The 12730-nt window shown below is 31.1% G+C and overlaps 1 protein-coding gene across 3 annotated transcripts in view; it reads right to left on the bottom strand.

Moving 5' to 3' along the window:
• LOC126853434 (xanthine dehydrogenase/oxidase-like) overlaps nucleotides 1-12730 on the bottom strand; it is an 86348-nt gene that overhangs the window by 3050 nt on the left and 70568 nt on the right. Inside the window, exons 1-15 of one of the 3 annotated variants that reach the window (XM_050599183.1) lie at nucleotides 12217-12306; nucleotides 8012-8141; nucleotides 7023-7111; nucleotides 6612-6661; nucleotides 6045-6225; nucleotides 5688-5819; nucleotides 5409-5565; nucleotides 4971-5175; nucleotides 4083-4609; nucleotides 3709-4006; nucleotides 2898-3416; nucleotides 2450-2633; nucleotides 1864-2160; nucleotides 920-1355; nucleotides 9-137 (exon numbers count right to left, since the gene is read on the bottom strand). In XM_050599183.1, coding sequence (XP_050455140.1) covers nucleotides 9-137; nucleotides 920-1355; nucleotides 1864-2160; nucleotides 2450-2633; nucleotides 2898-3416; nucleotides 3709-4006; nucleotides 4083-4609; nucleotides 4971-5175; nucleotides 5409-5565; nucleotides 5688-5819; nucleotides 6045-6225; nucleotides 6612-6661; nucleotides 7023-7039 — 3132 coding nt within the window. In that variant the 5' untranslated portion in view covers nucleotides 7040-7111; nucleotides 8012-8141; nucleotides 12217-12306. Of the gene's footprint in view, nucleotides 1-8; nucleotides 138-919; nucleotides 1356-1863; nucleotides 2161-2449; nucleotides 2634-2897; nucleotides 3417-3708; nucleotides 4007-4082; nucleotides 4610-4970; nucleotides 5176-5408; nucleotides 5566-5687; nucleotides 5820-6044; nucleotides 6226-6611; nucleotides 6662-7022; nucleotides 7112-8011; nucleotides 8142-12216; nucleotides 12361-12730 lie in introns of those variants that run through there. The other 2 variants (XM_050599182.1, XM_050599184.1) reach the window with 2 other exon arrangements.

The raw sequence follows: 12730 nt of genomic DNA, 5'->3' as shown, positions 1-12730 counted from the left end.
TTTCTTACATATGCGCAACTTTCGCTGCTAACACTTCCTCCGGTAACCGAGTTGTTGGGTGTTACTATGTTATTGCTTGCTTTGACGCTGACAAAATTTAGATCGATCCCCAAGGTGTAAGCTGCCACTTGGGCGACCTAATAGAGAGAACAAAATGGAATTTTTATATGAATAGGAAAAAGTGCTCACATACAGGCAAATAATTAATTAATCATTGATAGTAATTTTTACATTCTGCAAGAAGTAACTTAAAAAAATCCATAAAAATTCTTCAAATTAAATTGTGAATGTTTAAATTTCGCGATTCAATTTCCTTTTTATACCGCCTTATTATTTTTAAATTAAATTATGATAGTTGTTACATGGAATTAAGAAAGAAATTATTAAATTTTCTACATAAAAAAAAATCTTCCTAGAAAGTATTAAGTTAAAATATTTTTTCTAATCTAAATTAATTTTATAAATAATTGACTAATAAATATCCCGCTATATATTTAAAATATTTATATGTATACCATTTGCATTGCGATTATATTAATGTATCAACCCAGAAACTTTTATATAAAGAAAAAATGCGAGGTGGCTAGAAATGATATATTGGATTATAAGTTAACATATAAAAAAGAATCATTAGATTTTTTTAATTCTTGACACAATTTTTATAATATATTAGAATACGTACTTTTAGGCAGTTAATACGAAATGAAGTAAAAATTAAAAAGACTGCATTTAATTGATAAAAACTTCGCTAAATTCTATGAAAATTAAATACTCAATTTTTTCGAACTTTTTTCCTTTTAATTAATTTTAATTTATATATTTGTCATTTAATAAATAAATTTGATAAATTATATATACTTTCGATGCTTCTCTCCAACGAGAAAGGAACTTGAGACACATTTTCTTTACAATATCATACCTTTGTATTTATACCTTGGCCGCATTCGATCCCGCCGTGTGTCACGCAGACCGTACCATCGCGCGCGCAAATCGACACCATAGCGTTAAATTGCCCCCAATAACCGAACGGATACATCATCGTCACTAAAGCGATTCCCTTCTTCTTCCAACGGTTCTCGTTGTTGAACATTTCGACGGCTCGCTTTCGCATCTCGTAATCAGCTGACTTTGACAGCTCGCGCACCATTGCTTCTAGCGCAGCCTTGTCTGCTTCGTTCATATTTGACAGTCTGACTTGTAAAGGATCCTTTTTCGTCACTCTCGCGATGTGTTCCATTAAATTTTCGCTCATGGCTACTCCTTCCAAGGAGCCTGGTGCTCGACAATACGTGTTTGATGGTATATCGGTTCGCACCTCGTATCCGTTTATTGTCCAAGTGTCGGTCGCATAACAGCTGTTAACAAATGATGATTATGAACGCACACGTGTTAGATTAATCAAATTTTATTAAAATATTCTGATCCTTATCCAAGCAATATTTTTCAAACATACTACTAATTTTTAAAGAAATATAGTTTTTTTATATTAAAACAATATTTATTACATTTAATTATCATATTTTTTTTATTTAAATTAATATTAATATTATTTAAATATATATACGGTAATATTATTTAATCTCCTTTTTTCTTTTCATTGGATTTCATGTGTATGAACTTTGATTAAAATTCAATAAAAGACTTAATTTACTTTTATAATTTTTTTTTCTTTTTCTAAACTTTTTCTTTTCATTGAAAAAAATATTTAAAAAAAAATAAATACATGAATAATTTTTTTTTTAATTTAAAAATATACTGACAATGAGTTTTAAAGACAGATGAGAGAATTAAAATTTGAGAATAAGATTATTGTCAGAAATCTCTATACTTTTACTTATGTTATTTGTCATAATTACGACATACTTGGTCAAATGCTGCGCTACGACCCAAGCAGTGGGTTCATTGAAGCTGCAACCGGTGTTGCACCAAAATTTCAAATCAAGATACTGGATGACTCCTTCGTCGTCGACGCCGATCTCGTAATCATTACGCGTCATGATTCTCTTGCCCACCGATTGCATATTGCTCTCGATTGTCATGACGAATCGTGCCGGCCGATTCAGTTTGTAACATACCAACGCGCAGGCACACGCGATCTGTCCGTTGCGCGAAATTTTCGCCCCGTATGCACCACCGATCCGTTTAACGCTGACGTTGATACTATTAAAAATTCAAGTCACTTGATTATATTTTTTTATTAATTTCAAGAGAGTAGGAAAAAATGTTCATTTTGGTTGTCCAGATTTTTAGTATAAAAAATTATCATGATTATATTATAAATATATTATATAGTTCAAGTTTGAAGATTAGGAGATCGAGAAGTTCGGAAGCATTACTCACATTAATTAAAATTTCCGTTATCATAGGGATTAATGGAAGGACGGCGAACTGGGGGGAACGGGGAATACGTTAACTGTCTGTTCATAGTCGAGAGATTAATGAGACTCACCTATTGTTCTTGACATTAAGGCAATCTGCGATAGCTACTTGAATGCTATCTATCCATTGCGTAGCTGGATAGACATCCATGCCATCCTCCGTAGGAATGCATACGCAAGACTGAGTCTCCATAGTATAATGATACTGGCTGCCTAATTGTAAGACGCCCTTTATCACATGCTTAATATTATCTCCTGTAAAATAACGAAAAACCGTGGAAATTGCTACATTTTTATATTAATTTTTTTCAACTATATAATTTATCAATTAATTTACTTTTTAATTTATATAATTTATATTTTCTAATAATATATTGAAAATTTATCTAAAATTCTTAAAATCTTTAATCTTTATCTTTTAGGGTATATGAACTTTTCTTCAAGAAATTAGCCAAGGGATCTCCTCCAGAATATTTTCGCACATGTTTAGGAACATCTTGTATAACTAACAATTTCTACCTTTCTTCTGCGCCGTAGTGCTCGTGCCCTGCATGATTCTACTGTCATCTTTCGTTGCGAACGCATCCTCGACAGTTATTACTGGCTTCCTCTTCAAAGGCTCGCTGTATTTGATCTCCACCAATTTCGCGGCCTCGTTTGCCAGATTGTGCGTCTCGGCAGCAATCACGCCAACCGGCTGGCCGGCGTAGAGAATGTCATCCTTGGCAAATAGAATCTCATCACCGTCCAACATCATCAGCTTGTTGACGCCTGAGACGAATAGATTCTTGCCGGGCACGTCCTTGGCGCTGAAGAACGCTACTACACCCTTCATGGCCAGCGCTTTGCTCGCGTCTATGCTTTGGATCTTGCCGTTAGCGATATCCACAGTGACGAAAGCGCAGAACACTTCTCTAGGATACGGTGGGAGATCGTTGCAATACTGGGCCTCGCCCGATGTCTGCTGGATCGCCTCCAGCTTTATCGTCGGCTTATTCACCGGCCACAAATTCTTATCCGAATCGTAATCCTGTGTACCTGTTTTTTTTTTAATGTACGATTAAAATGATAAATTGTGGCGCGTCGCACTTTTCTTCAAGAGATTGATTCAGTAGCTCTATATTTCTCTGTATTTTTTAATATCATAAAAAATTGCTTTATCATTAACAGCTCGATTTAGAGTTTTAAAGATTTAATAAAATGAAGATAAATGAAATGAATGTCATACTTTTCAATCGAGCTTTGCAAATTTTAGAGTGAAGCAAAATAAATTGTCGAAAATGTGAGGAAGAAAAAAAATATATCTTTCGAAATCTACTGATCATTCTACCTGAGGAAAGTCCTCGTTCCAAGATAGTGCCGCCGCTGCGAAGCTTAGGATTCACGTTCTCTGGTTTGATACTCAGCACAAACTTGTAAAATAATCCTTCAGCGAGGGTCTTGCGGAATTCCGGCGAATAGTCCGGCAGCACGTGGTCAGGTTTGAGTTCGCTGTGCAGCGTGTCCAAGGCGGCTTTTAGCACTTTTTGATCGAAGATGGATTTACCTATCAACATCTCCTCGGTCTTCTTCGCGTGCAGGAAGTGCTCGTTGATGCCACCGAAGATGATGTTAGGCTTCTTCAGCACCTTCATGCGAAAGAATCATCGCTTTAAAGGATAATGGATAAAAAAATAATTTTTAGAAACGCCGAAATATGATTACCTTGCCGCCGCCGTCGAGTGCGAAGAGGAAGCCAGCGTTGACATGTGCATGAGCGTTTTGCGCTCTTGGCATGATCTTATAAGATCTGTACTCATATTCATCGGACAGCGCCGGCAGCACTACACTGTAGATGATCTTGTGATTCATGTTGGTCTTGAGGAAGTCCTGCAGCATCATGCTTGTCTTGCGACTGGGTGCATCGAGGATATGTATTTGAGTACCGGCGGTTTCCAACATCAGGAACAAATCGGATGGAAATTCATTGTGCATGTGCTTTATCATCAGGTTGCCAGCGATGGAGCCGGTGTTGCGTATCGGCACGCTAGCGATCAGGTCGATGTGATGGGCTAGATGACGCAGATACTTGAATCCTGTTTCGGACGAGTACTTTTGAAAAGTCTCCATCGCCACGGTAAGGGATATATTCCCGCCCAAGGTTAAATCTTGATTGGTCTTTTTGATGTGACGCAGGTCCGGGATGTCGTTTATATCGATGTGAAGGTCTTTTTTGCCCGTGCGATAAACACCTAAAATTAAGTTCTTAGATGTTAGGTCTTTATTTAATTGGCGGTATTATGAAATATTTATTGAAATGATCGAAAGAAAATTATTAAGCATATTTAAAAACAATGTATATTTAAAAATAATGAAACCCATAAAATATCCCATTCTTTTGCAGAATGTAGTCTTAATATTGTTCTAATATTTATAGATTTATATTTTCATACACGGTGTGCATGAATACTCGAACTACGTTCGACGGATTGACTTCAAATTTATCAAGTTGTTGCGCTACAAAAAATTTAAAAAATTTACTCTTTTCGAGATTTCAAACGGGTATGCCCCCTTAAATAGTAACTTTGTATAAATGTAAAAAATATCTCTTACCGTGCGCTGTATTGCCACCATTTAATATGTATGTGGCCTGCGGTTTCTCTTGAAATATCGCGAATAGATCCTCGATTGAGTAAACTTTATAGAATTCCCCATCTTCCAACTTTATATCTAATTTTACGTTGTTTGAATGTTCATCGGTGCAAGTGTTTTTGCATGGCAATCCGTTCCTCGGGCAGATTTTGACCTCGTAGAGCTCCTACAAACATGCATATATTATTATACTTATTATCCGTAAACCATAACCATATATAAAAAATATTATCTCGTAATAAAATTATAATAATTTATTAGGATTATATCATAAAAGAATAGAATATAATTACAAAAGTATAAATTGTACATAATGATTAAATGGAATTAAAATGAATATTATTCTGAAACTGAAAAGAACAAAGCTCTTGCAATTAAAAAAAAAATTTATCTATTTACCTCGATATCGCTAATATCTTTCTTCAGTGTGGGAGTCGCATCGCTGGCAAATCCTTTAAACGCATCCAGAATAGGCCGATAACCCGTGCATCGACAAATATTACTGCCGAACGAGTTTTCGATCTGTTGCATTGTCAATTTTTTGTTTTTCGTGAGACTGAAAATGACGATATGAAGACGCGTTAAAATTAATATGGATATAACGCCAATGCTAGAATATTTCAATGCGATATTTAAATTTATAGAAAGAATCTTTTTGTTTTAATTTCTTTATCGTACCTGTAAAGATTCATCACCATGCCGGGAGAGCAATATCCGCATTGCGTGCCATTTTTTCCAGCGAGCGCAACCTGAATCGAGTTATAGCCATCTCGTCTGTTTCCTATACCCTCGATCGTATAAATTGCCCATCTGCGAAATTATTCGGGAGACATAAATTAATCGCAATGGATATTAATGAAGTGAATAGATTGGAAAAAAAATTTTATTATGTCAAAAATTGGAGACCAATATTGAAGATATGACACTTCGTGTGGCACATGTCATGCGCGCTAAATTTTCATTATGTGTATAATTCGTTTTTGTTACGAAGAGTGAAATTTGAGTACAAGTTCCTCGATTAAATTATACGTATACCCGTCGCAAATTAATATCGGTACGAGGCAAGAATTCACAGCCATTGTTTCCCCCTTAATTTCCGCAGCCACGATGCAGGCACCGCAACCACCCTCATGGCACATGGCCTTTGTGCCGCGGAGTTTCGCATAATCGCGAATGTACACATTGAGGGACGTGTTTGTCGGTATGTTTCCCGAGACTGAAAGCAAATTTTTGTAATTATAAAATTGACAATAAAAATCACAATATATATAATACCGGAACGACAAACATGTATGTAAGTATCGACTTTAATATTCCGAATTTCAGTACTTTGACAGCTGTTAAATAATTAAACTTTCATAAATGAGAGAATGTTATGGTTCTATTGCTGCAATTAAATTTTCATAATTGACTATAATCATTATTATTATTATAATTAAATTTTCATAATTAAGTTCTATGATTTCCACCGTCACAATTAAACTTTTATAATTAAATTTTGTAATTTCAATAATTATTTATTTTACTATTTAGTAGAATTGAAACTTATCATTTTTATAATTATATTGTTTATATAAATTATATCCGAAAGAGATACAATACCCTTGTATGGTACTCCATTAATCGTAAAGTTGACGGAATCTTTGGTATCCCTGCGAACGAAATAAATTAAATCAGATGAAATTTTAACATTGTCAGTCGGGCTGAAATTTTAAAGAATTGTTTTCATCTATATTTTTATGTATTTGATATAATAGGACATTAACTAAATAATTATAAATATATATTTTTTTTTAGAATTTTTTTCTTTAAAACTTATAACTTTTTCCTTAAAACTAAAAAGTCGAGAGAAAAAAGTTTTTATTTAAATTTGTACGAAGCTTTGCATTAGAAATTTTTTTATTGCATTTATATTTATATTCTTATCACACATAAAATATGTATGCCAGCGTATATTATATACATCCTTATACAGAGACAACATAAACTTACATCATTTGCATTGCAACTTACATCGTTGGCATTGTCATTCAATCGTACTGATGTACACACAATGAATTCTTCACAAGATTGTCTCGTACGATGCGATTCTTATATATTTCCTATAAAAATAGAACAATCAAACATGATATTATCAGATACGATCGAAAAATAAACAGATATACACAACATTGCGAAGATTTAAATTTTTTTCAAATTTTCTACTATTGATAAATATCTTTTATCTAATTGATCTGTATTGTTTTCAAAAAATAGTTAAAGATTAAACTATTTTTTGACATTTGATATAAATTATTTTAGATATCAATCGTTTTCCCAAAATCGGTTTGTCATCCAAGATATTAATCTTAGTTCAATTAAATTCAATTAAATAAATGATTTAATTGTTTGATCCGTAATAACAGAATGTTGTTGTGCAATACGGCGTATATGATGATAATGTTCATTAATTCTGGTTTTTAAAATCGTTTCTAAAATTTTCTAATATTATTACGTTTGTGTAGAAAAAATTAAACTTAATTAATAAAATATAAATTTAAATAATATATCTTTTCGTACGATAACTTTTTGAGTGAATGTACTTACTTTGTGTTTTTTTTTTTATAAGGCTTATATAAGAAAGTATTTTTAGCGATGATTTATTGCCTTATATGATTACGCACTTATACGTAACATGATCTCATTAATTAAAAACAAGAACAATAGTGATGACTTATTGTCGTGAGATATAAATTTAATCGATTTAATAATTTTGCGTAGAGAAAAAAACTGCAACAATTCATTGATGCTAAAAAAAGGGAAAAAGAAAGAGAGATATTGATTGATTGATAAAAGATAAGAAGAGAATCAATGAAAGAGTAATGTAAATTATTTACATTATGATCAAACAAATATAAACAAGCGGGTCATATACATATAAATATAAATAAACGGATTATAAAATATTGACATTTAATTTAAAATTTACATTATCGAATGTAAAATTAATTGTACTAACTTACTATTTACACAGTAGCAAGTGTGTAACAGAATTTAACAATGTTTCGCAACTGCAGAGCTAGTCGAGCAAATTTGGTCAGGCCAGTTACGGTTGCATTTAAAACCGGAGAAATCGCGGCTTGTTCTCATTATCTGAAATTTTTACCACGTAGAAAGAAAATGAGATTGCAGAAAAAGTTTATATCTCTTGGGTAAACTAGTTTATTTTGTTATACCTAAAGGTTTTCATTTACATTTTTTAAAATCAAACGAAAGTTTGATTTATTAGTTAATACTTTCTATGATTTTGAAAATTCTATGATTTGACTTATTAGATAATATATAAAGATTATATATACTCAGGAAAGAGAGAGAGAGAGAAAGAGATTATGTATCAGGATATGCACGGATGATATTTTAAAGAAAAGAAATTTATTGGACAAATTTTAATTTTACTTAAATATAATGAAAAGATTTATTGAAAATTAAATTAGTTAATTAAGTTGTTAATGCATATTTAAATATACTGTATATTCGAATAATAATATTATATAATTCATACTAATTCTTTTCATAATTTTATACAATACTTACTTGTACAACAAAATATTTATTATTAGTGATTAAGAGATAAATTATTTCCTTTAAAAAGAAACGCATTTAATTCCTCATCAAATAATTCGCTTAAACTGTACGGCAGATATAATTGAAACATGTTGTGCAAGAAGCACTTGCAACAGAAGCACGGTGACATAGCGATTTTTCCTTGGATATCGCGATGAAGATTAAACTCAATACAAATGGCAATAAAATAAAATTATGATTGACGAGCTAATAACATGATGCGCGAAACAAGATTCTACATTATTGTCAATTTGCCGATAGCAAAATGAGCATGGAATTACGAAGAGAAAAAGATTCTCTCATTATGTATTCGTTAATAACAAAGATCGATTAATCATGACACATACTGTATCTCATCGCAGAATAGGATTAGATAAGTCTCTCGTCGATTATACTTGTTCTCGAAATTTTCGCGCATAATACTGGGAAATAATTTATTATTCAAAGATATGAACATCGAGATATGTGTGTTATTTAACATCATTCGTACACATGATTCATTTGCTCTCTATGTAATTGCGTGATTTCGTAATATAATTGCAACCGATGTTTAAAGCGCATTGCGAAAAGTTTTGATTAGGATAAATCTCACAGTTTTCTTTTAGAAACTTCGTATTAATTTCACAATCTTTGGATTTCTTTTTCTTGCTCATAATTTTATTGTGTATAATTTTATTGGTTCCAATTATTATGAAACAATAAATTAAAAATGTTTGAATTATTGTAATAATTGAGAAAGGATTAAAATACATTATTATTATTTATTTTAGCGATATCTCTCGTAAACATTTTTAATCGAAATGTTTTGAAACTTTTGATATTAGAAATTTGCAATTTATTTTTATTTCATTAATTTATTTTTATTAATTTCATTAATTTCATTTATCGCATTACATAATTATGATGCGTAACTTTGATTTATTTTAATTTAATTTAAACAATTAAGTACTTAATAATTTACTACCTCTAAACCTTAAAGCAATGAGACAGCGAAAAAATGATAATTCTACGGAACGCAGAAAATGTTTAATTTATTCCGCGTAATCTTTTTTTTAACTTTTAAATGAATATAAAATTGCTATTAAAGGCGATGTTTTTCTTTTGTGGAACTTGTATTTGCGAAATATATCGAATATTCTAAATTTCAATGCGTTTGCTCAATATTGTATCGGTTTTTTTTTATTCCCGAGTTTTACAGACGAGCGGAGATGTTAAACAATCAATTTACATCAAAAATTGATATCGGTGAATATCTCGAATTAATTCAATCTTTGATGTTATAAATAATAAAATGAATCGGATATGTTATAGAAATAATTTTTTTATATTTATGGCGAAATCTAGATTTACGAAATTATATAATATTACATCTCTCTCTCTCTCTCTCTCTCTCTCTCTCAATTCCAATTTTTTATAATTATATTTGATATATCATTAGTCTCTAAATACTTAATTAACAAAAATATCAGAAAGTTCTTTTCTGTTAAAAAATAACAGAAAAAAAATTAGAACATTACATTACACAAATGCGTTTTGTAACCCAAGGTTTAAAAAAGTAGCTGACACGTGTAAAAACATTTTATTGTCTACATTGTCGTTTACTGAAATGAAAATCTTTTCGCATGTCGATATCATACAAATCAATATTTTAACGGCACCGTTTGAGCTATTTTCAAACATTCGATTTCGCTGACATGGTTTGCATATCATTTTGTTTTCAGCTACTGTTTACTAGAAAACAAGTATCGATTTTAATTTAAGCTTGATGATTTGAAATATCACTGGCAATCTTTGAAGATTTCCTATGATTGCCAAAATAAATTGAACACATATTTGTGACGAAAAAAAAGAAGATATTAAAATGTTGATTTTATGAAAATATAAAGAAGAATTTAAGGAACTGTTAATAAAGATAGCATCGCTCCACTGCTATTTTCTTTACTGACATATTGTATTTTTTCATCGATCATAAATACATAGTTATTTCGAGAGAATACCTCTTGAAAATCATTGATGTAAATGACTTAAAAACTATAAACGAATTGTACTACCAAATACATTTGTCTCGAGATTTAATAATAAATTTAAGATATCCTTAAACTGGTTTCGTGAAGAAAAAAACTGGTTAGTCATCACACGCGAGTGTATAAGAAAAGGATACCGAGAATTCTTTTTTTTTCTTAATCATGTAACATACTTGCTGACATTGAAATAAAAAAACAACAATCATTGATTGATTACATAAATTTGTGATCGCGAATACGTTTCTTCGTGTTTTTCTATCACGCAAAGAATTTTTGCAACAAAGAGGTAAGACAAAAATAAAAAAAATTGAAGGATTACATTCGGAATTAAACGTTTTACCCTCGGCGATAAAATCACAATGTGATCTAACATGGAAGTTCCGAGTCGTATGTATTTACTTTGTGATTCATTGCAAGTGTAAATACATTTATTCTTTTGCGTTTCTTTTATCTTACACAAGAGCCGTCTTTGTGACAAAAGAATTAAGAATAAGAACAGAGTATGGAAAATAGGAATTAAACGATATTGCACTTCACGTCAACAATATCAAAAGCATGACATTATAAAGTAGACATCACTCTTATATGCAGAAACGCAACCCACGTTTATTTCTTTTCGGACTTCCCACAGAAATGATTATCATGACGAGACAAAAATAACACAAATAAAAATAATAAAGAAAAAAAAGATGCAGAGGAAGCAGAAATTGAATGACGTCGCACATTCAGCATTAATCTCGCGTCAAAATATAGCACGATGCAAAACAAATATGTGATACGTAAAAATAATATCAAAAATTATAAATTTTTTTTAATTGTAGAACATATTAACATATAAGGAAAATCACGCGCGATATTTTTATTTTTATTTTATTTATATTTTCGATAATATTATATACGTATTATATTTTACAAAATAGTATTGCAATTATTTTGAGTCACAAATAAATGTATAATTGTTGACAAACAATAGAAAAAATTATTACAGTAATTTACAATTTTTATAATAATAAATATGTCATTATATTTTTTATTATATTTGTCATTATATTCTCCTTAGATTCTGTTATTATCTCAGCTTTACACACACACACACACACACACACACGATAAATAAAAAATTATAAACAGGAATGTAAATTTGTATTATAAAACTCACTTTAATGTATATACTTTGATCGCGCATTTTCACAAAAAAATATAAACAAACAATTGAGAAAAATAAAAACAGCATAGACGATAAATGTCTTTGTGTGAGCAATGATTACATTAGAATTGAACAACCGAAATACTAAAAGCGAACTGACATAATGTACGGATTGAAGTACTTATTATGACAAACAATATCACTTGTAGTATTAATCAAATTATTAATGACTAAAAACTCGATAAATCTGCGACTTCGTTATCTTAATATTATTATCACGGTCGATATGATTACGCTGATTTCAATGACACTACAATGTTTACGATAAAGTCGAAAATGCAACGAAACTATTAGGCTTTTTATTCGCTGACCGAAACATAGCGATTGATAGACAGAATTATATAATGAATGCTTCGAGATGATTTTTACTTACTGTCGAAAGTTGAAACTATTAGTGAATGCAACCGACGAGATCCGCGACTTGTCGAACTCTATTTTACTCTGACACAAAATCGTCTGCGAACTGTCGGGCCCCTACCACTATGATCGCCCCACGAAGTTAATAGAAGTGTTTTACCAGACATTATGACTATCACAATTTGTCCTGCGCAAATTCGCATTATTATTTTATTGTCGTATCTCGCGGAGTTTCGTTCGTGAAAGAAGAAAATCTTCTCGCACTTTCGTTTTATATCGCGATTTATATCGCGTTTTATCGTGATTTTGATAATTCCATGACCTCATAAATGTTGCTTTAATTAATTTCCTTATATGATTAAGATAGAGTACTGCATATTTAATTCATCTGAACAATTCTATTTTTAATATCGCTAAAATAATGACGTTCGCGTAAGATAATCCACCACTATCTACGCTGCTTATCTATATGTACAAATAATTGAATATAAGCGATACTGCACTGAGGAAAAAGATTGTTAACTCGATCA

The sequence above is a fragment of the Cataglyphis hispanica genome, chromosome 12 (assembly GCF_021464435.1).
Source record: "Cataglyphis hispanica isolate Lineage 1 chromosome 12, ULB_Chis1_1.0, whole genome shotgun sequence".
Lineage (NCBI taxonomy): Eukaryota > Metazoa > Arthropoda > Insecta > Hymenoptera > Formicidae > Cataglyphis > Cataglyphis hispanica.
This window is presented reverse-complemented; position numbering and strand designations above follow the sequence as displayed.